Source organism: Dipodomys merriami, unplaced genomic scaffold (genome assembly GCF_024711535.1).
Source record: "Dipodomys merriami isolate MVZ:Mamm:240054 unplaced genomic scaffold, mDipMer1.0.p SCAF_412, whole genome shotgun sequence".
Lineage (NCBI taxonomy): Eukaryota > Metazoa > Chordata > Mammalia > Rodentia > Heteromyidae > Dipodomys > Dipodomys merriami.
Window position 1 is genome coordinate 572,470 of NW_027205738.1, and position 27,366 is coordinate 599,835.

The 27,366-nt window shown below is 48.0% G+C and overlaps 1 protein-coding gene across 4 annotated transcripts in view; it reads right to left on the reverse strand.

Moving 5' to 3' along the window:
- LOC138807144 (single-stranded DNA-binding protein 3) overlaps window positions 1–27,366 on the reverse strand; it is a 156,814-nt gene that overhangs the window by 29,071 nt on the left and 100,377 nt on the right. For all 4 annotated transcript variants that reach the window (XM_069992734.1, XM_069992733.1, XM_069992735.1 and 1 more), the window contains exon 5: window positions 16,068–16,157. In XM_069992734.1, the coding sequence (XP_069848835.1) occupies window positions 16,068–16,157 (90 nt within the window). The remainder of the gene's footprint in view (window positions 1–16,067; window positions 16,158–27,366) is intronic.

Genomic DNA, 27,366 nt, shown 5'->3' on the forward strand with positions numbered 1-27,366 from the left:
CAACGATATCATGTCCTTATTTGTGTATACTTTAGAAAAAGAAACAATATCCCCCAAACTGTATTCAAGTCATGTCTTAACTCCAGCAACGATATCATGTCTTTGTGTATACTTTAGAAAAAGAAACAATATCCCCCAAACTGTATTCAAATCCTGCATCTTCTAATGACTATACTTCTGTCCTTTCATTGGTGAATGGGGGCAATTATGGTAACAAGAAAGAGTGTGGCCTATTCCCGTGCCATCTCACTTAATTCTAGGCTACATGCAGTAAGGGCCACTAACCACATTATTTTAGAGCTGAGGAAGTAGTCTTAGAAAGGCAAAGCCATTCACTGAATGGAGAGTTACTAAATGGTAGATTCAGGCTTCAAAGTCTGGAGCTTTGGGAATCTAGATTGGTTCACCACTCGGCACGACTGCAGCACATCCATGCCCAGTGTCAGGTCAGACAGAGCAGACAGGAATGGATCCTCTAGCTTATACGACTAGAAGGCACAAAAAGATGTTGAGTACCAACTTCCCCAGGTTGTTTGTTCTTCCCAGATTCTGAGAGCCAGGAGAGTGCTTTGTAAATTGCAGGGGTTGTCATTATCATCTAGGCTAAATCTGCCTTTGTCCTCTGCCAGGACTTTAAGGGGACTTGGTGTTTTAGGTTGTGATATGTAGGATTACATATCCTATGGACCCTGGACACTGGTCTGCTTTGGATGAAGGGTGGGTTTTATCAAGTGGCAGTAAGACATGGAGGGCTTTCTGTACTGGTGGCCAGTGTAATCTGCCTGCTGGGCATGCTGCTTAAACTGAGTGAATATAAAATTATGGTGATTATACACATGCCAAGAGACAAGTCCAATTTGCTCCTAAGACACAAATGTGGACAGAAATTGCTGTAAGCCCACTTTGGGGAGAGGGCCAAGGTGTCTGTGAACCATGAGTAACCCACGCCTCTGTTGGAATGGGCTGCCTCATCCTCACCCTCACCTGAGTAGGACCTGGCAAGGTGGGAGAAAGAAAGGGAGTCAATTTTACATGCAGCTCGTTGGAGGGAACGTAATTTCATTTCAACCTTCAGGAATAAACTCAGCAGAGCTTGGAGAGTTGTCTTCTAATCCTGCCTCAATCTATCCCCTGGGGAAGAGACTTCTTTATATGTATGCATGTTTGGTTGGTGGTACAGGGTGGAGCTGAGGCTGAGATTCCCAACTCCAGGAGAGGTGGTCTGAATGTGTGTGTGTAGGTGCCCAGCACAGGCCTGGCTCATGCACAGCAGGTCTTCAGGGGTCTGAGCTGGGCCTATTACCTAAGTGCTCAGCCAGACTTGGCTCCCTGGCTGCCAGTCAATGAGCCACAATACCACAACTCTCTGCAAGTTGTGATGCATCATGTTCCTGGAATGGTGGGGAACTCACGCTAATGAGAAGGAATATATAATGTCTCCTCACTGGGGCCACCTGGGTGCAATATCAGAGACTAAACCAGAAACTTATTTCATGAAAAGACCAAAAAGGGCTCATTGCTTTCCACCTGAGATAAGGCCCAGCTACTTCCTTTCCTACCAGGCATCTCTCCAGGAAGTCAGGACAGTGTTGGGAAAACAGTGGAGACACAGGCCTCCACCGTGTGAATCTGACTTCCTAGATGGCCTGCTAAGTCACACAAAGTATGGGTGGGGGGAGCAACTCAGGTTTTGCGTAATAGGTATAAGGCACACCTGCCCCATGGAAGCTCAGAATCAGCAAGCAATGGTTTTCAAAACAAAGCGAAACCTGGATTCTAGTGCCTCACCCCTAGCTCTCAGGAGGCTGAGATCTGACAATTGTGGTTTGGACGATTGTGGTTTAAAGCCAGCTCAGGCAAGAATCCATGACTCTCATACTCCAGTTAACCACCAAAAAGCCAGAAGTAAAGCTATGGCTCAAGTGGTAGGGAATTAGCCCTGAGCAAAGAAAGAAGCTGATGGACAATGCTCAGGCCCTAAAGCCCAGAACCTTCACATTAAAAAAATTAAAAAGGGAGGCTGGGAATTTAGCTCAACAGGAGAGTGCCTGCCTGGCAAGCACAAGGCCCTGAGTTCGGTCCTCAGCTCTGGAAAAAAATAAATTAATAATAAAATTAAAATAAATTAATAATAAAAAGGGGGAGGGGGAGGGAAGAAATAGAAAACATAAGTAGTTATCCACTACCTAACTAGGAGTTCCTCTACATACTGCTTATTGTTTCTCACCTTTGGAATATGACTGTATCAGTACACAGATGGGAAGACTAAGTATCAGTGATGTGTTCATGGAGTTCAGGCACAGAGAGGCCAGATCTACAGTAGGTAGGGGGTCAGGATCTGTATCAAGGTAAGGGGTCAGGCTTGGTCACCCGCTTTACACTGTGCAGAGTGGAGGCTGGGGTCAGCAGCAGCACTAGGACCCTAGGAACATGGCAAAATCCAGCCTGCCAACAGGTTTTGTAAAGAGTTTTACTGAAATTGCATAAAGTTTTATTGCAACGCTGACATGTTTATTCAAGCCTGGTTCAACAAAGTCCAAGTGACTCACAAAGCCTGTAATACTTGCTACCTGCCTTTCACAAAAAAGATCTGCAGACCCCAGAGCTACATGATAGCTCTCAAGACTTGAAGGACAAATGGGGATATTTCTTAATTATCCAGAAAAAAAGCACCATCGTACTCATGTCTTATATGTGGCTTTGACTTTAACTTCATATTTTGCTTGTAAGACCAAACCTATGTATGTATAGTTTGTTACCATAGCAATAAGCCCAGATTTGGGTCCAGGAGCCTGGTCCCAGATGACCTCCTTGCTGATGATCCCCACAATTTTGTGGCTGCACAATGCAGGGAAAAGCTATTCCTTCACTTGCCGATTTAGATAGTTCAGGGCTTGACTCCCAGCCCTGTGTTATTTCAGCAGGTTCAAACTGCTTGGTCTCTTCCTGTCCAGTGAGTTCATGGAGGGGTTCTCTAGCATTATTAACCAGGAGAGGGCTCAACCTTGAATGGCAGCAGTTACAATGGGACAAGGGAGAAGAGAGGTAGTTTTGTGGGCCAGTAAAGCCCTGTAGTATACTTTCTGAAGATTATATGTTTTTGTGTTTGTACAACTAAGGAGACATTTCAGGGACAAAGGAAAAGCATCAATATCCAGACAAATGAGCTGAACTCACTTCTCCTGAGTTGCAAGTCCATCCAGTCACTGAGTACCATTCCATGAACTGAATATGCTAAGCACTACAGACACACAAATAAGTGGAGTAACAGACTTGTTGAAGACAAACTATAACTAAATCTCAGCAGTACTCGGAGGCAGGGACTGGTGCACTGGGCAGCTGGATGGGAAGTGATCACGACATAAGCACACTTAGGCTTGTCCTCAAAGGATGAAACAATATCTTCTAGCAGAAAAGGAGGACCCAGATGCATGGTGCTGGTAGTTGCGGAGGAACACACACACACATACACACACACACACAGACACAGACACACACACACACACACACACACACACACACACACACACACATACACACACTTACTTGGGGAGCTCAAGCTGTGGAGGGAGTATTAGCCTGTGGGAACTAGTGCAAGAAAGTGGCTATCAGATCTGTGTCAGGAAATCATACATCTACTTTGTTTCATCCCAAAGATGTTTCTATGCTTTTTCAAGTCAGAAATCAAGACTAGTGGTCATGAGAGAAGAGTTGACAGCATTCTGGGGTGCTAATTCCCATTTCTTGTTGGATTATGCAGTGAATAAAAAAAAAAAACCCATCAAGGTTATCATTTGTGAGTGAGGCCACTGAACCTTTACCCCTAATAAACCCCTTCCAGTCTATGCATAAGGAGCTGGGAATACAGAGAGAGTCTAAGCAGATTTTCCCCTCCTTGATTTCTACTTACTGCAGAAGCTTTTGGGTAAGTGGGAACATAGAGACAGACACGGCCCCACCATCTTGAACCATGCTGGTCCCTGGAATGCAGAAGGAGTTTGGCCAGAGTAATCAACTTCTCTCCCCTCCTAAGGGCTGCTCTTTGCTGTGAAAATGGATACTGATAGAGACGCGGCCCACTCCTCCATGTCATCTCTGCCAGCACCCAAATTCCACTATCAATCACAACAGCACATAAAGGTAAGGGACGTATGTTAAAGAGGCACTGCCTTGTCCACCCAGGAAATCTTAGCTCCACGCAAAGCCCTCCAGACACCCATATGCACACAGCCCTCCTGCCCTTCCACTGCATACCTCAAAAATGATTCCAAAATAACAATTTATCATAAACTGTAGTGCCACACAAATTCAGAATGCCCAGAATTCAGCCCTGCTAATATACTAGGACGAGGATTAAGAATGGACCAGAAGAAGGGCCAAGGATGTCCCCTTTTGCTCCTGCAGCTCTAGAGACACATGAGCAGTTGCAGTTTCTCATGATTCTCTCTCCCTAAAAAGCTCAGGAAATGGCTCAAGATCCCTCCTTCCTTTCTCAGTGAACGTGAAATAATATGATGGAGGCAAAGCTAAAGTCTAGGAGACTCCAGAACACACTGATGTTTAAGGAATATGACCCAGGGGACACAGGCAGCATGCAGCAAACCTTAGCAGAAACATAAGGATCAGGTCTGTGGTGCTGTTGGAAGTGCCCAGAGCCCTGGAAGTGGTCCCCTCTTTCTTTTGCCTCCAAAGCCCTTGATGTACCAGAGTGCAGGGGCTGGGTGTCTAGGGCTCCCCATAGCACCCACGTCTACTCCCTCTAATGCTGTTGGGGACTGGCATTCAGAAACTGGACCTCTGGCCCAGAAGAGACCACAGGATCTCCAAAATCTAAACCATTTCTAAAACTCCAAGTAAGTTACTTGAGATTAATTATATAACCTGAGAAAATAAGATCAAATTCATATGTCGAGCATATCTTTTTTGAACTTAGGGCAAGGATGGGTCGAGATTTTGTCAGAGCCTTCTTAAATGACCTAGGAGCCAAGAGGTTTCAAAGTGAGGGGTGAAGTCTGCAGCCTAAAGAAGAACCAAACATGCAGACTAATGTAGGTTTGAAAGCAACAGTTCTTGCCTTTGCCCTGGGGACTAAGAGATGGTCCAACAATGACATGAAGGTAGCACAGCTAGAACTCCAAAAACCTTACCGAGAATGTAGGCTTTGTTCTTCTAAAGAAGGGACACCCTGGAGAGAAAAAGTACTTGCTGGAGGAGAATGCACCATTACTGACCTAGCATTAGCCCAGGCTGTAGTCTGACCCATGAGCTATGAACCCATTGGGGCCCTGGACTGCCTTTTCTCCCAACCCTGGGACCCAAACAAGGCCAGGCAAAAAGCTATTCTTCATGCCTGGGTGCTAAGTTGAATAAATGATTGAATGCTAGCAGGGTAAGGGGGTTGCAACTTGCTTCCTGACCTGATCATATTTCCAAACTCTTTCAAACAGTAGTCAGTGAAGCAGATGAGGTTACTTCTATTTTATAGCCCCTCTCCCAAGAAAGTCAAGTGAGACTCAGGCAAAATTCACTACAAAAAGGCTTGGATGTACAGGCAAAGACTTATTCCCTGAAGTCAGACTTCAGGTTTCTGCAAGCTCATACAAACAAGCCTGCTAGGAACAGAACCAGAAGCTCCTAATCCTGCAACCCCTTTGCCCTGCCCTACCTGGTGCCTCCTTTTGGGCAGACAGGAAACAGGAGACAAGGTGGTAAGAGCCGAGCAGACTAGACAGGTGGGAAAGATGGAGTGAGTTAATATGTTAAAGTGTTAATGTGCCAATACCTGGTGTTTCACAGGTGCCAGATCTGTTGGTGGAACCAAAGGGTTTTGTGCGGGAAGGCCAACTGTTCGGGTCTCCCATGTGTCTCCACATAGCAATGCCATAAAGGCTATGCTGTGCTCCAAGGTTCCATTGTAGCTAGACAAAAAACTTGAAGACAGGCACCAGTGGCTCACACCTGTAATCCTAGCTACTCAGGAGCCTGAGATCTGAGGATCACAGTTCAAAGCCAGCTTGGGCAGGAATGTCCCTGAGACTCTTTTTTGTGGGGGGGAGGGGGGTCCAGTCGTGGGCCTGAACTCTGGGCCTGGGCGCTGTCCCTCAGCTCTTCAGCTCAAGGCTAGCGCTCTACCACTTGAGCCACAGCGCCATTTCCGGCGTTTTTCCTTTTTGCTTATGTGGTGCTGTGGAATCGAACCCAGGGCCTCATGCATGCAAGGCAAGCACTCTACCACTGAGCCACCTTCCCAGCCCTCCCTGAGACTCTTATCTCCAATTAACAACCATAAAAACAGAAGTGGCACTGTGGCTCAAGTGGGAGAGCATTTGCCTTGAGCTGAAGAGCTCAAGTGTTCAAGCCCATGACTAACAAGAAAAAACAAAAACAAAAAATCTTGAGGTAGCTCTCACTTGGGTAAGCTGAAGGATTTAGCTTTACCTTGGCCACTAGCTCACTGAACAAAACAGTCCTAAGGATGCACAGCAACAATCCAAAAACTAATAGGTAGCTAATAGGAGTTCATTGGAACCAGGTGGGTTCCTTATGCATTATATCGCAGCATTCTCACAAATGCTGTAAGAGATCGGGCTGTCATCACCCCCTATCATTACAAGAAACAACTGAGATTCAGAGAGGTCAACTGACTTTCTCAGGCAACCATGTGTCCACCCAGGCTGAATGACTTAAAAAGCTACCAGGAAGGATGACACACTGACACAGATGAGAGGAAGGGGTGAGTCCAGCATCTCCTTGCCTAAGATGGAGGGAACAGGTGAACCAATGGGCATGCTAGGATCTTCAGACCCAGCTAATGGAGTCTATCCACTGCCAGCACAAATCCAGAAACCATCATTCATCTTTCAGCCATAAACCATGTGAACAGGCATACATATTTACTCGTCTACTCAGTCTTCCCATAGCAACAGGATTCCCAGAGCACTGAAGAAACAGTACCTTAGGAAGCTGAGTGGTTGTCTACACCTTCCACCAGGAAGGGCCAAAGGACCTTCTGTTTTGTTTATAGCCACTCACCATCTCCGAGGCCCCAGCCCAATGCTGTCTGCTCCTGTCTTGCCTTGCATAGAGCATAGAGAGTTGGCACAGTATGGAGGCTGTACCTTGTCCCCTGCATCTCCAGACTTATTCCCTACCATTCTGTTTTAGCATGAGAGGGGGCTTTTCTAGGAGAAAGCTTGCAGAAGCAAGTGCGCCTGGATCAGAGGCTCCAGTGACTTCAAGGCCTTGCTTTATGGGGGAGAGGTGGCTTTTCATAGAGAAGTTGCTTGGGGAGGGGACTTTAGCAGAAATAGGGCATAGACTAAAAACTCACAGGTGGGCCCCTGCCATGTCCCAGGTCTCAGATGAGTCCTCCATAATGCACTAGATATATAAGCAGCCCCTAACCCAGTCCTAGGCTGCTAGCCTAGAACTCCCAAAGGGGCAGGTCCTTTGGTTGTGGCATTATCTGACTTGGAGAGGGGGTATCTGATTGTGATACACATACTGCTGAAGCTTGTTATTACAGGATTCTGCTGGAATTTTCCTCAAACCTCTACTGCTGCAAGAGCTAAGGAATGTATCCTTTCAAAAACAAAATAAAATGAAGTAAAGGAGAAAAACCTCACACAATTTTTGTTGCGATGAAGGCAGGACAGGAGCAGAGGAAAGTCTAAGTACTCTGATCAGCTATCATAGAGACAAGACAAAAAATGGTCCCCCATGAGAGGCTCTCGAGAAGGGAAACAGCCTAGAGCTGATCAGGCTGGCAGCTCCCAGTGGCAGGGATTGCTCAGTGCTAAGAGAAATTCAGGTGCAAATGTAGGTCTAAAGTAGAGAGGGTAAACCAGTCCCAGCTCTTAATAAACAGTGGCAAAGGCAGCGGTGACAACAATCCTCCCAGTATCAGATCCATAAACACCTGACTCAGGAGTCCGTTTACAGATCAGGAGGGGAGGCCCAGAGAGGGGCAAGGAGCAGTAGATACACAGCCCAGGCCTCCTAACTGGTCCCAGAGTCCTACCAAGATCTCCAAAACTACCCTGAGGAAGAGAGAGAGACCTTGGAAAGAAGGGTGGGAGAACCATATCACGTTGGAGGAGTTGTGTGCAACCCATAGGGCTCTACAGTGTGGGGATGGTTCCGCGTTAGGGGGCAGTCGAGGCCTGTGGAGCCGCTAGGGGCTTTGTTACTGAGCAAATCTCCCTGGTGCTGACTGCTGATGCATAGCTAACCGGGAGGCAGACATTGATTTATGTTCAACTTTCCATTTCATCAGTGAGAGTTACGGGGCTACATGTGGAGTGCACGTTTTTTGGAGGGGGAAGGGGAGGGAGAGGAGGCTCCAGTGTGCAGACACAAACATGTCCACAAACGTACATACTGGCAATAAGCACCACTTTTTCCTGTTTAAGAGGGAGGGTAAAGAGGCTGAGCCAGCTGCTGAGCTAGCCTGGCACGTCAGGAGTAACCTTTTGTCCACTGTTGCTAGGAGTCCTGGTGCCGGTCATCTGCCACTGGGCAGAGGCTAGGCACCAGGCTGGCTGCCGGGCGGAGCTCAGTCTGACCTTTGCGGAGGTGGTGCTGGCCAGGAAAAGAGCCTTTCTTCTCCCTCTCCTGTCCCCAGCCTCTGCCCAAGCCAGGCAATTTGGGGGAGTGGTGGGGACTGGGGTTGGGGGGAGCCATAGAGGGTGGTGTCAAACTCTGAACCACAGTGCTTATCTTAGTTCCCTCTCACTAGGGGGCAAACTAGGGCTCAGAGAGGGCAAGGTGACTCCTTAATGGATGCACAGGCATTTGGCAGCAGGGCTGCCTAAGTATACACTAGGACACTCAAACCAGGGTATCCAGTTCTTTGAGTGGGGGGTAAGGAGATTCAAGCTTAGAGCCTGCAGCTGGCTTCCATCATAGTAACCAAAAGAGGGGGCTGCCACTCTCTGAGTAAGCTGGTTTGAACAGGTGGGCCTGGGTCAGGAAAGAGCAACAATCTCCCACCACCAACTGTGGCCTGGAGCCCAGCAGTTGGGGCGCCCCGCCTCCTCTCTAATCCCTCTCAGCAGGGGTGACCCTGCCTTCTGTCAGTCTGGAGGCAGACAACAAGGCTAGGGGCTGGGTGGTACTTCAGTCCTCCAGGGAACTGACACATCATGTCCTGTCTTCTTCCCACAAGCAACAGAGCCATCAGGGCTGGGGCTGTAGTCCTGGCAGCAGAGCCCAGAATAGGAGGCATTGAAATGATGTTTCATGGAGAAGGTACAGTCCCACTGATGTCCAGGACAGTCTTTCTGACTAGATCTCCTGACCAGTCTGAGCCTGGTCTCCTCATCTATGCAGCAGATATGCCACTGGATCTGGGGCCTACCTTCCAGGGTCAAACACAGTAACAGAAGATGGGAAGGGGACACCTTTTCCACCTGAACTCCAAGCAGGGTTAGACAGCTCCACTCAGAGCACATTGGCTGGAGCAGACAGGGAGGGCCATGCAGGGCAGCCTGAGGACCATGCTGCTCCTGGCCTCATGGTAGGGATCTAAAGGGGTAGAAGGTTCTCAAACTTAACATATCAACCCTTTCTCGCCCCACCCCACTTCCATCACCATCCCAGAAGTCTTCACCAAGACCTCCTAGTTTGGCTCCCCCAGCTCCAACACCTGTCAGGAGCATCCAGTTACAGCAGGAAGCACAGGCTACAGTCTCAGCTTCACCTAGTCACCACTCTGGCTCAGGCTGGGGCACCTCCTCAGGAGACCACAGCAGGACACTGCGCTGGCCAGCATCCTTCCAAGTGCCAGCCCCTCCAGCATCTGATGCTTTTCCCAAGACCATCATTCCCCTCATTAGGAGTGGTCCAGTCCTTCCTGGGCCTGTTGCTGCCTCACTTCAGGCTAGTCCTGGTCACCTCCTAAATCCTTCCCATAGCCCAGCCCAGCCCAGCCCAGCCCAGCCCTCCAGGCCTGCTGCCATCACAAACATGCCCTACACATCCACACCCTGGCACACCGCCCCTCCCCCACACCTTCCTCACTCCCTGGCAGCCTACAGCTCAAACATTAGCCCCTTTTCCCAGAAGACCTTCAGGCCAAACAGGCTGCTTCTCTGCCTGCCCTATGGCACTCTGTCTGATGTTGTCCACCCCTCATCCTTTTGCTAGATCTGCAGTGCTCCTCAAAGGCCTTGATCTTAGGAACCACACATAACCCGGGGCCAAGGAACCTCATAGGGCCTCAGTTCTAGCTCTCTCACCTGCCTTGCTTTACCATCTGTCAGATGAAGATTGCATCCCTCAAGTCCTTGTTAGCAGCTTAGCAGCAGGCTTTGGAAACCATAAAACAAGGGGTTTGATTCTTTCCAAGTCTCCCCTCTACTAGACCTGTACCAGTTAGCATAGAGAGACCTTTCCTGTGGCGGCTTTCTGGAAGAAGTAATGCCAGCTCGATCTCTGCTCCTCTCCTCTTCCCATAAGACAGCAGGATAGGAAATGGACAGCACCCAGACCAGCTGGAACTGCCCCAGTTACAGCCGCTGGTATGTTTCATTGACTCTGACCTTCCTGGAAACATCACCATGACAAAGCTCACGGTTTTCATGCTGTCTACAGGGCATCTTGTCTCTGCTTGTTTACCACCACTGTCAAGCAACTCACTGCTTTATCATAAAATTGGCAGATAGTATAAATGTCTTCCATACAGACTCAAATTGGCTTCCTCTTCTTTTCTCTTGAGGACCTGGGATCTGAGGCTGCCACTTGGCAGAATGTCAGACACTTCAGACAGTCACTAGAGCCCTCTTGAGGCTGCCCTCTCCTGGGGAAACCCCAGCTACATCTGGAGACAGAGAGGCGAGAAGAGCCGTCCCTATAATCACAGAAGGCAAAGTATGGGATGGTATGTATCTTCTCTTCTTAGCTTGCTGATCATTTCTCTGGTTCCAGGCTGTACACAGCATTTGCTCCGTTTAGTTAGTTCTGTCCTTTGAGTTGTTAGCGGGAGGGGGAAGTGTCTCTGGAGACAGACTTCTACCTCCTTCAGGTAAGGTGGGCAGGATCAAAGTCTAACTGAAGTGAGGGTACAAGTCAATCACTCCTTATTGTTCCCACCATGAGTCTCTCAGAGCAGGACATGAGCTTTTGGTGAAGAGAGCAGGACCTTTATGTTGCTCTAGGATTTATCTTTACCTTATAATAACCTCTGCCGGGTCTCTATATCATTCACAAGGTTAACCACTTACTGAACATCCACTGTAGCACCCAGGTCCAAGAGCTACTAGACTATCTGTGAAGCAACTGTTCTGGCTTGAGCCAGACAAGAGTGCCCCACTGGTCTCCCACTGCCCTCTAGCTGAAGCCCGCAATATTAGAGGTCCATTCGCAACTACCCAGAAACTTCTTCAGTGTTCTGCCAAGTATCTGTCTCATACCTAATTTTAGAGACATCTAAGGGCTGTGCTGCTTACAGGTAGTCCTTTTGGCTCTCTTGTCTTGGCAGGCAGGTAGACAGGTAGGCAACCTACCTTATCATGGAAGACCATGTGAAGGTACAGGGTTGCTGATCTGTTTCTCTGGGCAGACAGACAGTTGATTTCAGTTCTAGCTTAGAACCCAAACCCAAGCCAAATTAAACACCCTTGTACACCAGTATGGCTAATGACTATCCCAAACTCCACCCCTGCTCCCTCAGGGATTCCATATTCACATCTCTAAGTCTGGACCAGATAAGTAGAATATGCACTCCCCTTTACAGGCTCACTGTCATGATAGACATGGCCAATCAGGAACTGTTGAGCTCAGACATGGCTTCAGAATCATTCTCAACATGGTGACTCTAAACAGCCACCTCTAGTCCAGCTCAGCTAGCAGTGAGTGGAAAATTCTTTGCTACTTTTGAGAGAAGATGGCTACTCTCTCTCTCTCTCTCTCTCTCTCTCTCTCTCTCTCTCTCTCTCTCTCTCTCTCTCTCTCTCTCTGTCTAGACAAGCAGACATGAATCTACACTTGGGATTGATGATACTGTGAAAGAACAGTAGATTGGGAACCAGAAAACCTGGTGTTAAGACTTCAATTACAGCCCCAGGTTGATAATTTTGGGTAGCCACTCACCTTTCCCAACCAGCCATCCCTTCTCTGTAGAAACACCGTGATCAAAATGTTAAAAAACACTACATGACTGAAAACAATCATTGGAATTTAAAAACAAAGCAAGAACAAAAACAGTCTGTACCCAATGCTGTTTCTCTGTGACCTCCAGTGCTAGATCTAGAAATCCTAACTGGATGATGCCCCCTTGGGGCCAAGGAATTAAGGGACCCACCCAGACCAACATGCCTGGCCAAGCTGGGTTTGTCAGATGTGCAGCCTAAGTTACGCTGCATGGAAGAGAAAAGCCACTGCTTGATTATGAAAATCCATCCAAAACAAGAAATCAGTTACAAGATCCCTCACGAGACCATCTGGTCCAGCCTCATCTAATGGTGAGAAAACAGGCCCAAAGAAAGAGAGCAACTGGCCCTCAGTCACTCAGCAATACATAGTCAAGTCCTCTGTGTCCTTCTTCACTCAATAAACCCAATCTTAGACTCTTAGGCCAGTTTCCTGTTAGACCCAACCTGGCCAGAAGGCCAATCCAGTGCTTTGAGGCTGGCCAGGCTCCTGTGCTGTAACATGAGCAAACATGCTGGGAGATGCCAAGATTAGTGTAGTTTTTCTTCTAAATCACAGAATTCCTTTGCTAAATTCTACATAGAAGACACCACACTATCGCTTAGGTATGCTCAAGTCAGTGCTGAAACCTCTCCCTGACATCCCTTAACTGCTACCAGACAGATATCATCTCATCATGCCACAGCACTAGACAGGTGAAATTCAACACTAAAGAAAAAAAGAGCGGGCTGGGAAGTTGGCTCAGTGGTAGAGTGCTTGCCTTGCATGCATGAGGCCCTGGGTTCGATTCCCCAGCACCACATAAGCAAAAAGAAAAAAGCCAGAACTGGTGCTGTGGCTCAAGCAGTAGAGCACTTGCCTTGAGCAGAAGAGTTGAGGGACATGCCCAGGCCCAGAGTTCAGGCCCCAAGACTGGACCCCCCCCCCAAAAAAAAAGAAAAGAAAAGAAAAGAAAAAAAGAGCAAACAGATGGAGCCTAATGTATGGATGGTCCAACCTTCGGCCCTGCAGCCTGGTGTCAGAAGCATGAGGAAATAGGTTCCATGTATGGTTTTCTGAGGAGCTAGAATAGGGGTAGACAGCTATTATTTCCTATCTATCCTGGAAGCCCTAAATTTAGGTCCAATTAATGGTACAGATCTGACCTGAAAACGGGGCAGTCACTAGGACAGACTGGACCAAACATCCAGGCTGGCTCCCCGTACAAAGTTCTTCTGTGCCAGAGCCGCCCAGGCTGGGGCCAAGAGGGGAAGAAGTGCAATTGTTGGCAGCAGATAAAACCCTTGATATCATCTCTATTTCCCTTCTAATATCAGAGTGGCCACTTGAAGATGAGCAAGGGGCAGGGCCAGCAATCAATAGCTAATATTCCTGTTGTGAGACAACCTGCTCCGGAAATGGGCTGCCAGTACCTCCTTCCAGAAAAGACACTCTTTCCTCTTAGCAGGCACTCAGGCCAAGTGGTCAGCGTCACGGCCAGAAAGGATCAGGCAGGCTTTCACATGTAACTTCATCTGGCTGATAGGGAAATAATGCTAGAGAGTAAGGGAGAAGGACCACCCAAGGAAGCAGAGAGGACAGGGCACAGAGATTCCTGCTGGATGACCCAGCGAGTTCTGACAGTCCACCCTATCTAGAGAACAGAGATGATTCTAGGTCAAGACAATTGCCTTTACTTGATATGGCTGAAGATGAGTGAGGACAGGAATCATCTGGGCTTTCTGACAATATCCCCTCAAAGTATTATAGGGGAGAGCCAAAGAAGTATGCCTGGAATTAAGCCTTAGCTACAGGAGAATATACCAAAGCAGGAAGAGGGAGCTGCCCACATTTCAGGCAGACTTATGCCTTGACTTAGACTCAGGCCAAAACATAAGTCAAAGCATATTTTAAAAATACATGACTGGCTACTATCAGCTGTTTGCACCATACTAGCTTGCAACAGGCAAGTAGAAGCCTGCGAAGGAGCCATACCTGCACCATATGGGACATGCCTGGCCTCATGGGTAAGGATATGTGAATCTGAACAGAACATGGCAGGGAAGCCACTAGATGGATGCAGAGTATCTGTCTGCAGTGGCTACACAGCTGCCTTTGGTGCAGGTGACCCCCCACCCCCACAGAGACTAATCCTCTCTGGCGAGGGGAAACAGCCATGTTGCTAACTTTATTGGGTCAGTGAATTTCCAGGGATTTTGAGGTTATACTTTCCCTTGGCCTCTCTTTCATACATATGGCTTTCCGCCAAGCCAAGACCCTAGCAATACCTGGTCCAGTCTGAACTGGAATCTCACACCTCAAAGCATTCTGAGGCTATACGTGTCTCTACCCCTTGGACAAAGCCCTGGCTTTGGTAGAATTCTGGGAATGCACACAGATACCTAATGCCCTAGTGTACCATCCCTGACTTCCCCCCTTTCTTCCCACTGCCTTTTTCTTTGGGTATTACTGGGGTTTGAATGCTTGAGCCATAGTGCCAACCTGGCTTTCTGCTAGTTATTTTGGAGACATGGTCTCATGGACTTTTCTGCTTCTGCGGTTTTGAACTGCAATCCACTGGATTTCTGCCTCCTGAGTAGTGAGGACTACAGGTAGAAGTTACTGGTACCGGGCTTTGTACTTGACTTTATGCCAAGTACAAACAGCTGCTTCTGTTTTAAGGGAATAACCAAAGTCTACCATGGTCCTTCTTGGCTAGTAAGCAACATGTCCTAACTTTCCTCCCCTGGGAGTAAACATCAACCAAAGTGTAAAATCTTGCAAGGTGGAAAACCCCTTCAGTACCCTAAGATGTGCTTATCCTGTCATTTCTCAGATACCTCCAGTGTCTGTCCAGGGCTGCCTGATTTGCTGCTAGATGTATGACACTGAGCCTCACTGGTATAGCTTCAAATTCCCTGGCTTCACTGAGGACATCTTTGTTCCTTTCTCCACAACAGCTCTTTCCTCATCCTCCTCTCGGAGCGTCACTCTTACGAAGGTGTGGAGTGTCAAGGCATGCTATCCAACACAGCCTAAACAGGCTTGACGGAATGAATGATGTCACAATCAAGAGCTTCACCACAAAGTTCTTCACAGCCCTGCACACTGACAGCTCTCCAAGATGGCATCTCCCAGTCCCAATTTGGCTGAAGCAGGACAAACTGCCAGGAGGGAAGGAGGGATGGAGAAGAAGGCACAGATGGGTGGTAGCCACACCCAATCCCAACAAAGTGGAAAGCCTGATTTCACACGCACCCTAGAAAAGGGCCAACAAGGTGTCTGGAAGAGGCGAGGTTCCCAACTCACGGGGGATCTGTTCTTGCCCATGGTGTACAAAGTGTAGGCACAAATGTTGTGGAATACAGTCTGTGACCATACTCGGAAAAAATATCAGTGCTTAATCAGAGGGAAAGGATTCTGAGACCTGCCAGGATGAGTCTGTTGTTGTTGTTGTTTTAATATTATGCCTAGGTTTGTAGTTTGGACGGGCAAAATAAACAATGACAATGACAGCAGCAACAAAACAGGAACGAGAACAGCTTACTCATTTTTTAAAAAGAGGAAAGGAAAAAAAAAGGAAAAAGTCTTTTGTTAAAAGAAAGCTCCACACTGGCCTCGAAGCAGAAGCAGCTACCCCCACCTCTCTGGCAGACCATGTTGTGCCTGCGGAGCTGGTGTGAAAAAAACAAACTGGTGAAGGGCACTGCCAGGCGGGAGGTGTCTGCCTTCCAGTCTCTCCTCCCCTTCCCAGCTTTCCATAGGGGTGGAGAGAGCGATGGGAAAGGAAGGGAAGGGAAGGGCCTCAACCAGCACAAAGAAACTGTATTTAGACCATGGCAAACTGAGCTGTGCTGCTTTTTTTCCTCTCCCGCCTGCCTGGCTGTCCACCCCAGTCCAAGTACACGAAGAGTATGGGACCCACGGCCCTCACATACCTGAAAGAAACCCGGTGGGATGGGCCCTCCAGGCATCCCATCATTGGGGGGAATGTTGCCAAGCACAGGGCTCGGGGCAGCTGCTGCACTCTGTGGAGAGAGAAGGTAGAAATCAGTGGCCAAACCCCAACTAGGTACAAAGAAGATAAAACCACCACTCTTGTCTGCCCATGCCCCTATCCCTTCCTTCTCTATTGCCTCTATTGCCTCACTTAGGAAATTAGGGAACCACCACTTAGGAATGCTACAGGAATAGCAAGAGATGGAAGCAGCAAAGGTACTTCCTCTGCAGTACCTGCCCAGTGGTGGTACATGGCTAACCCACGGTGGCTACTATTCACATTGATGCCCTACCTTACCCACCAGAGCTCTAAAGAGCTCTTTGAGGGCAAGTGGAGTGATTTATAAATGGTGGTACTCTCTCGAAGAGGCTGGCATGTTGCACAGAGCAGAAGGTCAATAAATACCCACAATTCAATAAATAAATAACAAAGCAACTAGGAAAATGCCCCAGACAAGTGTAAGGAAGAAACAGACAGATGCAATTTAGCCCCTAAAGGGTCCTGGGTGTCTCATGAGAAGCAGGGGTACGATGGAAGACTGTTTTTAGTTCTCTCGTTAAATGTTGCTATCCTGGCACCCACCTGGTACATCTGCCTCAACAAATGCCTCCCAGGGGTGAGCAGACGCTGTTGCGTTCCCCACCTGGCCTCTTTCCAACAATCTGTGACAAACCTGTTCATGTGGCCGGCATGTCTGTGCCTGGCTCTGTGCTCACAAAGGCAGGGCAAAAGATTGGGAGGCCCAAGCACCTAGCCTGAGGAACATATCCAGGGGCCTTGATGTTCCCTTCCTGGGCCCATTCCCTGATCCAGGTGCCATTCTTACAGATGTCCATCTCCAGTCTAGTCCCTGGTCTCAATTATGACCAAAACTAATTTCACCACTGATCACCCCACCCCCAAGAGTTGTGGCTCTTCTCTAAGACAAATTTATGACCCTTAGGGTCAGGAAACCAAGCACTTTTGTTTCATGAATACAGCCTCCTACTACCTACCCCTGAAGGACTCACTTCTTTCTTTTCCTTTCCTCAAGTCACAAAATAGGAACCAGACCTCCTGGCTTCCAATCTTCCACTAATACCACACGTAACAGTGAACAACCCACTCTGCTCCAAGTGCTATCATTTGTACTAACAAATGGCATGAACCAGCTACTTACACCTCTACAAATCGGTGTCTTGTAAAAAGCAGAATGGCTGTTGTTTCTACCTTTGCATTAGAGGAGTGTGGTGGGTTGAGTTGGGATGGGATATGGTCTGTGAGATGGGATTACTCTGAGAACATGGGAATTAAGACTGGGGACAGGCACGAAAGGTTGTCTGACGGATCCAAGTAAAAGAGAATGAGTTAGCTGTAGCAGATTTTCAAAATGAGTCTTCTTACACATGCCCCATACTGTGTGCTCCAAGTTTCAAACATCCTCAAACATGGATCTAGGTCTCCTTTCCTTGAATCCACAGCCCATTCAGAGCAGGAGGATCCACTTGCCTCATCTGGACCCCTTGTCAGCTGGGAGTGGGCCACAAAGGGAAACTTACTAAGCAATTCTTCAGCTGCATTATTACTTCTTTGAGGTTAGTGGTTCTGTGTAATTTGACCTTTTGTGATTAAGAACCAACAACTACTTGTCCATAGCACCCAGAAAAAACTTACAAAGAGGGTGGGGGAGCTGAGGTAACCTGATAGTTACCTTTTGAGTGTTTTGGATCATTACCTTTTGGAATGCTTTCACATTGGACACTTGTAGACCTTTTTATGGTAAAATGTTCCTGTCTTTCATTATTTGGAGTATTTGACTTTTCCTATATTGAGGTATACATAGGTTCAGTATGTCAAAATTAAGAAAACAACTTCAAGTGAAAGCTTGAACCTGCAAATGCATTGTTGTTTTGCTTATGAGGCTCCTTCATCCTGAGATGTGGTGTTCCTATGAAATTAGAGTGAGTCAATAGTTCTAGGGGTGATTCTTTGAAGGCAAGACCAGGGTAACTGAAATGCTAGTAAAGGGGTGGAGTAATTCTCTGAAATCTGAGATGGAAGATGTATTTCACCATCTGCTCCTGGAGGAAGAGCAGCAAAGGCAGATATGGTAGCAATGACTAAGGGACAAGAGGCCAAGGAGACAACTTTTTTTTTGTACTACTGGGATTTGAATTCAGAGCCTTTGCTAGACAGACACTCTACCACACCTGATCCATATCACCTCTCCAGATTTTTTTTTGCTGTATTATTATTTTGCTATTTCTCCCTCCCTAAGTTAGGATCTGCATTTTTTCCTGGGCTAGCCTTGGAACCTGATCCTCTAGATATCACAGATACAACTCTCTCACCTTGCTTGTTTGTTGAAATGAGGTCTCAGTAACTTTTTGCCTCTAATGATCTTCTGCTCTCCACTTTTCAAGCAGCTGGAGTTACAGGTACAAGCTATTGTGTTGAGCCTAGAGACAACTTTTATGACAGAAGAGGCCTTCTCTATCTGTTAAACCAAGTAGTTATGCAATGCTTAAGTCTGTGCCCTGCAGGATCACAGTGATTGCTTCTCCCCTTTGATTATGAATCAAATTACAAACTCACAGAAGAAAAAAAAAAACTTTTAAAAGCGCAAGAAAGCAGCAACTGGTGTATTGGGAGGCACAAGGGAAAGAGGCTGGAAGGCCTCAGAAATAACCCTTACTCACAAAACCCAGACCAAGGGGCCCTATGTTATTCTGTCAACAGTGTGCTGCATCCCAGCCTCCACCTTGACAGCAGGGGCTGTTTACCCAGCACTACATGAGGCATACAGCAGGTGTTCAATAAATGATTACTACTTGTATTATTCAAAGACCTGCTCAAACCTGACCATCTGGAGCCAGGCCTTTCTGGATTGCTAGGAGTCAGCCTCTCCCTGTGGTTTCCAGCTTGAGTTAGAACACCATTAAGGCACTCAGCAAAGTGTCTCATGTGAGTTTTCTCTAAAAACACAAAACCCAAACCCGTGGCCTTCCCTAGGCCTACAGCATGACTAGCTGTGGTGGTTACACAGGAAGGACTTCCCCATCAGAGTCAGAGAATAAAGAATAATGGATCTAGAAGGCCAAGGCTGCCCTTATGAGTTCAGGTCCCAGCTGACAACCCAAGGAAAAGTCCTTTCTCACTTGGGATTTAGTTTCTCCCTTCTATCACAGGGTTAGTTAAGAGTTGTCCATGATGGCTCTTCTTCCAAGCTTCTCTGCCCATCCAATCCCACAAACTGAAGCAAGAAGGGGCTTGAAAAAGCAGTACCTACAGGAAAAGACAACAATGCTTTTCCCAGAGGACCATGAATGCCAGCTTTTCTCTTTTCATTAGAGCACATTCAGAGATCAAAGATTATAAAGAACCCAGAGACCCACCTGTTATCTGAACTGGCAGACACCACTGGTTGGGTTCTAGCTACCCATTATTTGTGTATATACATGGCTAAATAAAGCACAACCACGGGGTATAAACTCATGAGAGAGAAGGGGGGGATAGGAGGAGAGGGAAGGAAGAGAGAGGAAGGAGGGAGGGAGGAAGAGAAACTAATTTAAAGAGCTTTGCACATGGTGATATAGGCCAGCTGCCTACTCTTGGGGATAGAGTCAACTTAAAAAGCTGAAATGGGGGCTGGGAAGGTGGCTCAGTGGTAGAGCGCTTGCCTTGCATGCATGAGGCCCTGGGTTCGATTCCTCAGCACCACATAAGCAGAAAAAAAAGCCAGAAGTGCTAGCCTTGAGCTGAAGAGCTGAGGGACAGCACCCAGGCCCAGAGTTCAGGCCCCAAAACCGGCCCCCCCCACCCAAAAAAAGGGGGAGCAGAGGATGTTCCCTGTAAGGCATTACCTCCTGACCCCAGCCCAAGAACCCGTCTTCCTCACTCCCAGACTAGCACTGAGGTCTCCTCATCCACTTTTTTACTATTTTCTACAAATAAATATTTCTATGCACATGAAGCTCCTGGAAAACAAATAAAAACAAATGCTCAGAGTGAACCTTGGACTCCTGCCAGATTAGTGAGAAAATGGTGCTTTATTTGGTAAATCACCTTCCTCCTTCCCCTGCCCCAATACTCAGGCCACATGTGAAACCACCAAGCATAGCCTTCCTTGACTGAAACTCAACCCTAGCCACATGGCTGGGAGGGCCAGAGGAATTGGGGTGTGAGGAGTACTAAGGGTGTGGCTGGGAAACAGAGGTCATGAAGCTGGGTGTGGGTGGGGCCTCTTGAGATGACCATAGGAACAAGGCAAGAATGCCTGTCTGGCGCCCAGAAAGGCAAGAAGGCTCACTCAGATCTCACTTAGGGCTGAATTCAGAGAGCTGAAGTGATTTGGTCCCTCTGGGCCAGCCAAGTTTCCTGGAGGGAATTCTAACAACATCACCACAGTAAAGATTCAGGTGGAGGAACGGGAAGAATTGTCACAATGTTATCACCCATGCAGAAAGGCCAAGACCAGAGCAATGGAGTCTGAAGAAGGGAACAGAGAGGAAGAAGAGGTCTCTTGGTCTTACGCACAGACCACAGAACAGAATGCGTTTAGGGGAATGGATGCTCTTGATTTTGCAGCTCAGAGAAAACAAAGAACTGTTGCTATGTGAAGAGAGAACCAGCTGGCGTTAAAAATAGGTTCCAATGACACAAGGGAATGACATAGGATCCCTGCCTTCAAATAGTCAGGGGGCTGTCACACAGGAAGAAGTGGATGTGCCCACTCAGCATGGAGAGACAGACAGCTCTGGGTCCAATAGTAGCTGTTCCAAGGTACACAAAGCTTCCCCGATCTATGTCTCAGAACCAACTGCTGTGGAGGTGGTAGGATATGGTAATTTTGGGTTGCTCAATAGTGACATGGCAAAAGTCATGGTAAAATCTTCTTTCTCAAAGTTCCATCTTACTTCTCTCTTCCATGGGAGAGGATTAACTTAACAACAGAGAAGGTAGGAGAAGCAACTGCTATTTCATGCTGATCCCATAAACCAGGAGAGGTTAAAGGAGGGAAATATTCATGTCCCAAAAGGAAGATGTCATTTCTGTTTAGCTAGTAAGAAAACTGAGGCACAGAGGAGCGTTATCTTAAAGACATGCAGCTCACATGTGGCTCTAACTTCAGCCCCTCTGTCCCCTCACCTCTGATCTTGGGTTCAAAAATCTCAAGTAACAGTTCCCTGTTACCAACATCTGTAAGTTCTGAAAAATGTGTGCTTTTTTAGTTTTGGCTCATGAAAAGAGCCAAATGCTCTGTCATGAGACAGAGCATTAAGAACATCTGGCAATCACAAGTCCTTCTTTGTGTTTGAGATCACCTATGTATTCTACTCTTCTCCACCAAGTAGGATGACCTTCTTACTTGGCTTTTTCTGACAAATATTTCAATGAGTTGGCATTTAACAAGAGGTAGAACGTGAGTGCACATGTGTGCACGTGTGTGTCAAAGAAGGTCCACTGAAGAGTCTGTTGGGCCTAATTGGCAAATTACCTTGGGAAGAAAAAGAGAAACAAGGTAGGTGGGAGCTGTAAAAAGGTTACGAGTACTTGATACAGGGCGGGTGCATTTAGCATTTGCTCCTGTGGCCGCACGGATGGCACTGTGCCCACTGGGATGGGAGATGAGAGTCAGGTTCTGCCCCGAAGGTCTGGAGGATGAAAAGTGTCGTGGTGACAGAGAACTGAGGGACGTGTGAAGGTACTCCAGGCAGGCACTGTGAGACAGGGATTAGGGGGATCAGGGAGGCTTTGTGAAAGTGGTGGTACTCGAGCCAGGGCCTTAAAGGACAGCAGGACTGAAAGATGTAGAAGGAGATATGGAGGTAAGAGATTACTGCTGTCATCTTCACCCTCCTGGCACAGGGCTCCTAACAGCCTCCTTTAGAGTGCAAATCCCTCTGAACTCTACCCACCCCATGCCCATCCCACCTCCTAGCTGGGGTGAAGCTTACTTGCCCTCCCTTACCTTGGGGGCTCCTTGGCAGGAGTTACGTAGCCCACCCACTCCCAGAGGGCTTGCCATTCAACAACTGTCACTTCTGGCCAGCTTGCTGAAGCTTCTCTCCCCAAGTCCTCCCAACAACCCACCATTGCTGCATAGGAGAAAAGAGAGGCTCTGTTCAGACAGTTCAGAGTCATACAGTCATATAGTTCAGACAGTTACAGCAGCCACTTGAGAACAGAGGTCTGCTTCATGGCCAGTTCCTTCCATTTACCAGGAGCTTGAGCACTTGGGTACCTCATGTTACATTTCTGAGTCTTTCAGGGTCACGTTTAAAGGAAGGATGCTCTAGCCCATAGGGATATATATGGGTCAATGATAACACAACTCTCAGGACAGGCATTCCGCTAGGCCAGGGTGAGATAGCCCCTGAACTTGACACAGCACCTGGCAATGGCAGACATGTCTAGTTGTTTAAGTTTGCTTGTTTGTGAGACAGGCTCTTGTATGTTGCTGCACATTCTCCTCGGCTCAAGTGATCTTCCTACCCCAGCCTCATAGGCATGCCAACTACTGAGCCTGGCTAGATATGCTCACGTTTTATGATTCCATGAATAGTCTGCAGGTAGCTGTGGTCTCTCTCCCCAATGTCACCTTAGTAAGCACTAGGGAGGGGGGTGGGGTGGGGAGGGGGATGAAAGAAAAGTATGCCTGTCAGAACATTTCAACAGAAAGAACTGAGGAACTGACTTCCCTGGGCTAAGGAGAGGAGGCTATCACCTCACTGGGCCCTGCCCACTCATCCCAGGAAGCACCTAGCTTCTTCTGGGAACTGGATCAAAGGGCACAATGTGGCTAAGAGGTGGATCCCTATGTAATTAACACCTGGATGTACCTTGGACACTGTCCAGATATCACCCTTCTCTTTGTGCAAACCCCTCCCTAGTTGGGTAACCTGATGTGGGGCTTGGCCTATGGCCTATACAATAAGGCTAGAGAGATCAGGGTTGTGGGGGACCCCTCAGGTGAACACTATGAATGGATCAGTGATATTTGTTCAACACTGGTTGTCTTCTTAAAGAAAGGTGAGCTTCAGACCCTGGTTTGTACCATTAGCACCCCCCCACACACACACACACTTCCTACTGTCTTAAGGAGCTACTTACTTATAACCACAAACATGTCATAGTAGGCCAGTGACAGCTCCTTAACAAGAACACTGGCAGTCGCTTCTGCAAAGTGGAAAATTCCCTGGCGTGGACCCGTACACACACTCAGTTCCAATGACAACTTAATCCTGCCAGGACCGAGGTGTGCAGAGAACAGAAAGCCATCCGATTCACTTCTTAAAACTATTTTTTTTTCTTTAGTTTAAAAGAAATCATTAAAGGCAAGGCACTCCAAGCATCTTTCAAGGATGGGAGCCCACACCTCCTCAGCTGGCATCCAATTTAGTAGGGACAGAGTCACTTTCCCTCACCTCCTTCTCTGCAGTGACAGGACGAATGTGCAGTCTAGAAAGTTCACCAAGGTCCCTTGATATCAAAGCTGGGGACGTTTATACTTGGCAGGGAAGGGGGCACATAATTCAAACCTGCCAAGGCCTCTTGTGTGTAAAGGAATGGACTGGAGCCCTCCTGCTCTCCTGCTAGGCCAGGAGGAAAGCCGGTAAGCAGCTGCCCACCACGGTGCTCACAGCCTTCCCCAGTGCGCCCGACACGCTGGCTCAGAGCTGAGCAGATGCCGCCTAAGCCTTTAAAGCACGCACTAATTGCGCTAATTTAGCTAACAGTCTCTGTTTCGTCCCCCACCCGAGTCAACCAGCGTCCTTTGGTACTGCTGGAGAGATGCAAGCTGTTGGCTTTAGTGTTATTTTGTCAGCCATTAAACGATTCATCGGAGTCATTAATTGATTTATTACTGCTGCCTGCTCAGAGGGTTTAGCAAATAAAGAATGATGTAGGTCACAATGCAAAGGAAATTGGACCAAACAATGCCATGAGGAGCTGGGCATTCGGTGACTTCCACTGTCCACTCCAGAAGTCCTGTGCACCCCATTGTTTGTTGAGGGACAGCATAGATGACCCTCCTGCCTGAAATTCAGGTACGAGAGGCAAGAAGCCTATAGGCCCTCCACCCCCTGGTAGCACTAAGTTGTAATGGTTGGATCTGTGGCAAGGAACCCAGAAAGGCAGGGTTCCACTCCCCTGGAGGTGACATACTCCAGTTGAGCCCACACACTCCCCCTGCACTGCCTACAGGAGCCATACGACATCATCCGGTGGATGCGTTAACATGTGCCTCCTAATGCCTGGCCTTTTATGTACTTATCTCTGATCCTCTCAACAGTCCAACGGGTAGTCGCATTATCTTCCCTGTTACAGAGAGAATACTGAAGCTCAGAGAGCTGACCTGCCCCAGGCTGCACGGCAGGTCAGGAAGTGGCAGTCTGGGACGCAAACCCAGCGTACTTCACTTCAAAGTCCACATTTCTTCCCCTCTACCAAATTCTTCAGACAGACACAAAAGGCCCTATACCTCCAGCTCAGCTCTAGGAGAACCCTGACAGAAACAGGCACGAGACCAGAAACAAGGCTACCCCTGCCCTTCTCAGAGCCCCAAGTGCTTCAATTACAAAATGACATGGTTACAGGGTGAGCCCTGATGCCACACCGAAGGATGAGATTCTATAAGGAGTCCCTTCTACTTCTCTCTGCAATGGCCACACTGACTGTGTCAACACAATCAACCAACACCCTGTCAATTAGTGCTGCTTCCCTTTGGAGTGCTCCTATGTGGTAAGTGAGCCCTCCTCAGGCCCTATGTGGACTCCACATTTCCCGGCTACCCCATCAGCCACATGGCAGCAGGTCCAGGGACGTCTGCTGTACTGGACCAGACCAGACCAAAGTGGTCCAGGCTACCCAGCTTCCAGTCCTCAGGGTTCTCAACAAACACAGAAAGGAATGACACTGAGCTGAGAGCAATGTTAACACCTCGAATGACAGACTCACAGAGTCATGTACATATGGATAGTGTGTGTATGTGTACATGTGTATGCACATAACCACATCTGTCTGTAGAAGAGAAGAAAAGGTAATAGCTCTAGTACCTGTTTTCCCTAGGAACACCACAGCCATTCTGAATGTCTCAAATTCTATTATCACAGTTATCAGCTGATAAAGGGGTCTCACACCCCTGCTCAGCACAGCAGCATTCTAGAACAGAGCTTGCCCCAGCACACGTTTAGAGGAGGCTCTCAGAAAGTGCTGACTGATTTGTTCCTGAAGTGATGTAGAGGGGTTGAAGAGTGGGGTCAGGGACCCACCAAGAGCCAGTGTGCTCCCTTCTTTTTGGTCCTCGACTTGTCAGCTTAGACTGTGGCTTAAGGCAGGGGGCTGCCATTCCAGCTCACCATGGCCAAGTCCACAGCCTCATCTGGAGGTGTTCTATATCCACACAGTTTTCTTGCTGGTACACCCCAAAATCGGTCCAGAACTTTCAAGATCATACACATCCTTTACAGTTGTAGTAAGAAGCTGCTAAGGAAGTGGGCCAAGGGACTGGGAAGGTGGCTCAGTGGTAGAGCGCTTGCCTTGCATGCCTGAGGCCCTGGGTTCGATTCCTCAGCACCACATAAGCAAAAAGAAAAAAAGCCGGAAGTGGCACTGTGGCTCAAGTGGTAGAGCTCTAGCCTTGAGCTGAAGAGCTGAGGGACAGCGCCCAGGCCCAGAGTTCAGGCCCCACTACTGGATCCCCCTGCCCTCCCTCCCCCCCCCCAATAAAAGAAGTGGGCCAAGAGCGTGGATGGGAAAAGCTGGAGGTGGCTAGTCAGGCTTCTGAAACAGATGCAAAATTTCCCTTGGAGAACTGGACGCTGGTGGCTAACAACTGTAATCTTAGCTACTCAGGTGACTGATCTCTCAGGACCAAGGTTTGAAGCCAGCTGGGGCAGGAAAGTCTGTTAGACTCTTATCTCTAATTAGCCACCAAAAAGTCAGAAGTGGAGCTGTAGATGAAGTGGTAAAGCGCTAGTCTTGAGCACAAAAGCTCAGGGATAGCACCCAGGTCTAGAGTTCAAACCCCAGGACCAGGGGGTGGGAAAAAAAATTCCCCTGGAGGATACCCACCCCTAAGGTGCTGGCAGTACAAAGGAGGGTTTTCAAGGAGGCCTTCCCCAAGGCCCAACACTTGACAGAGAATAACTTGTTAACACATATTTAGTAGCAATTTACAAAGGCCTTTCTTTCCATACATTTACTTGATGAGTTTGCCCAACCACCTTTGCATAGGCTGGTCCCAGTCTCTGGCAGAAGCTGGTCCCTGTCTCTGGAACACTCTCCTCTTGGGTCTGGTGCTACCTCTGTGTCCTCTTCATGTTCTTCCTCATAGCACTTGATACACCTGACTGTTAATTCCTTATTAAATAAGCCAGCTGGCTTCTCAAAGATGTGGCAGGAATGGTGTAGCAAAACACAGAGAAGTTGCTGGCTTAGTAAATATTATTTGGATGAATAAAATTCTTGTAGAAATCCTGTCTTTCAAGAGTACTCACCACATCTACAAGGTCAAATTCCAAGACTAGCTAATTCAAATGATCTTCCATTAGTTACCACTGGATCCCATCCAAACAACTAGTCCCTCCCTTCCAAACCTCTACCACCACCACTACCACACACCCCTGCCTACGCAAGTTTTGGGACACACTGTTCCCTCTTTCTGAAACACCCCAACTTTGAGCAATGAGAAGGCCTGGGAGCTGGAACTGCGTGTCCCTTGCTGCCAAATGCCTTAGGCAGGCCTCCTAGCCACTAGTCCTGTCAGTATACTGGAAATCATCATTAAATCCCCACCCAAAGACAACTGTAAGGATGACTTCAGCTGCCATCTAGGGAAAGCATTTGTAGCTCTGAAGAAGGACAGAATCAATGAATGGAGTGGGGAACTGAATTCGAGTCACAGCTAGGCCTCAGGGGATGGGTTCAAGAAGAAGACCCTAAGTGTCTGTACACTGCTGAGATCTACCTGCCATCCCATCCCCTGTTCTCAGCAGGTTCAATGCCTGGGCTCTCTGACCAAGCTGTCTGCTCCACTGGCTTCAAGGGGTTACTTCCTCCATAAGCATTGGAAAAGGACCAAGAGAAATAGCAAACTAACCATGGGGCCTGGATCTGCTTCTAAGCCTGGCGTGGAACCCTAGATGCACCCTGCTCTGTACCCTCCCTGGGCTAACCACGTCCCAAGCACATGGTTAGCCAGCTCCTCACCTACCAGGTCTTAGGTCCACTTAGTGCTACTTGCACTGTCTCTG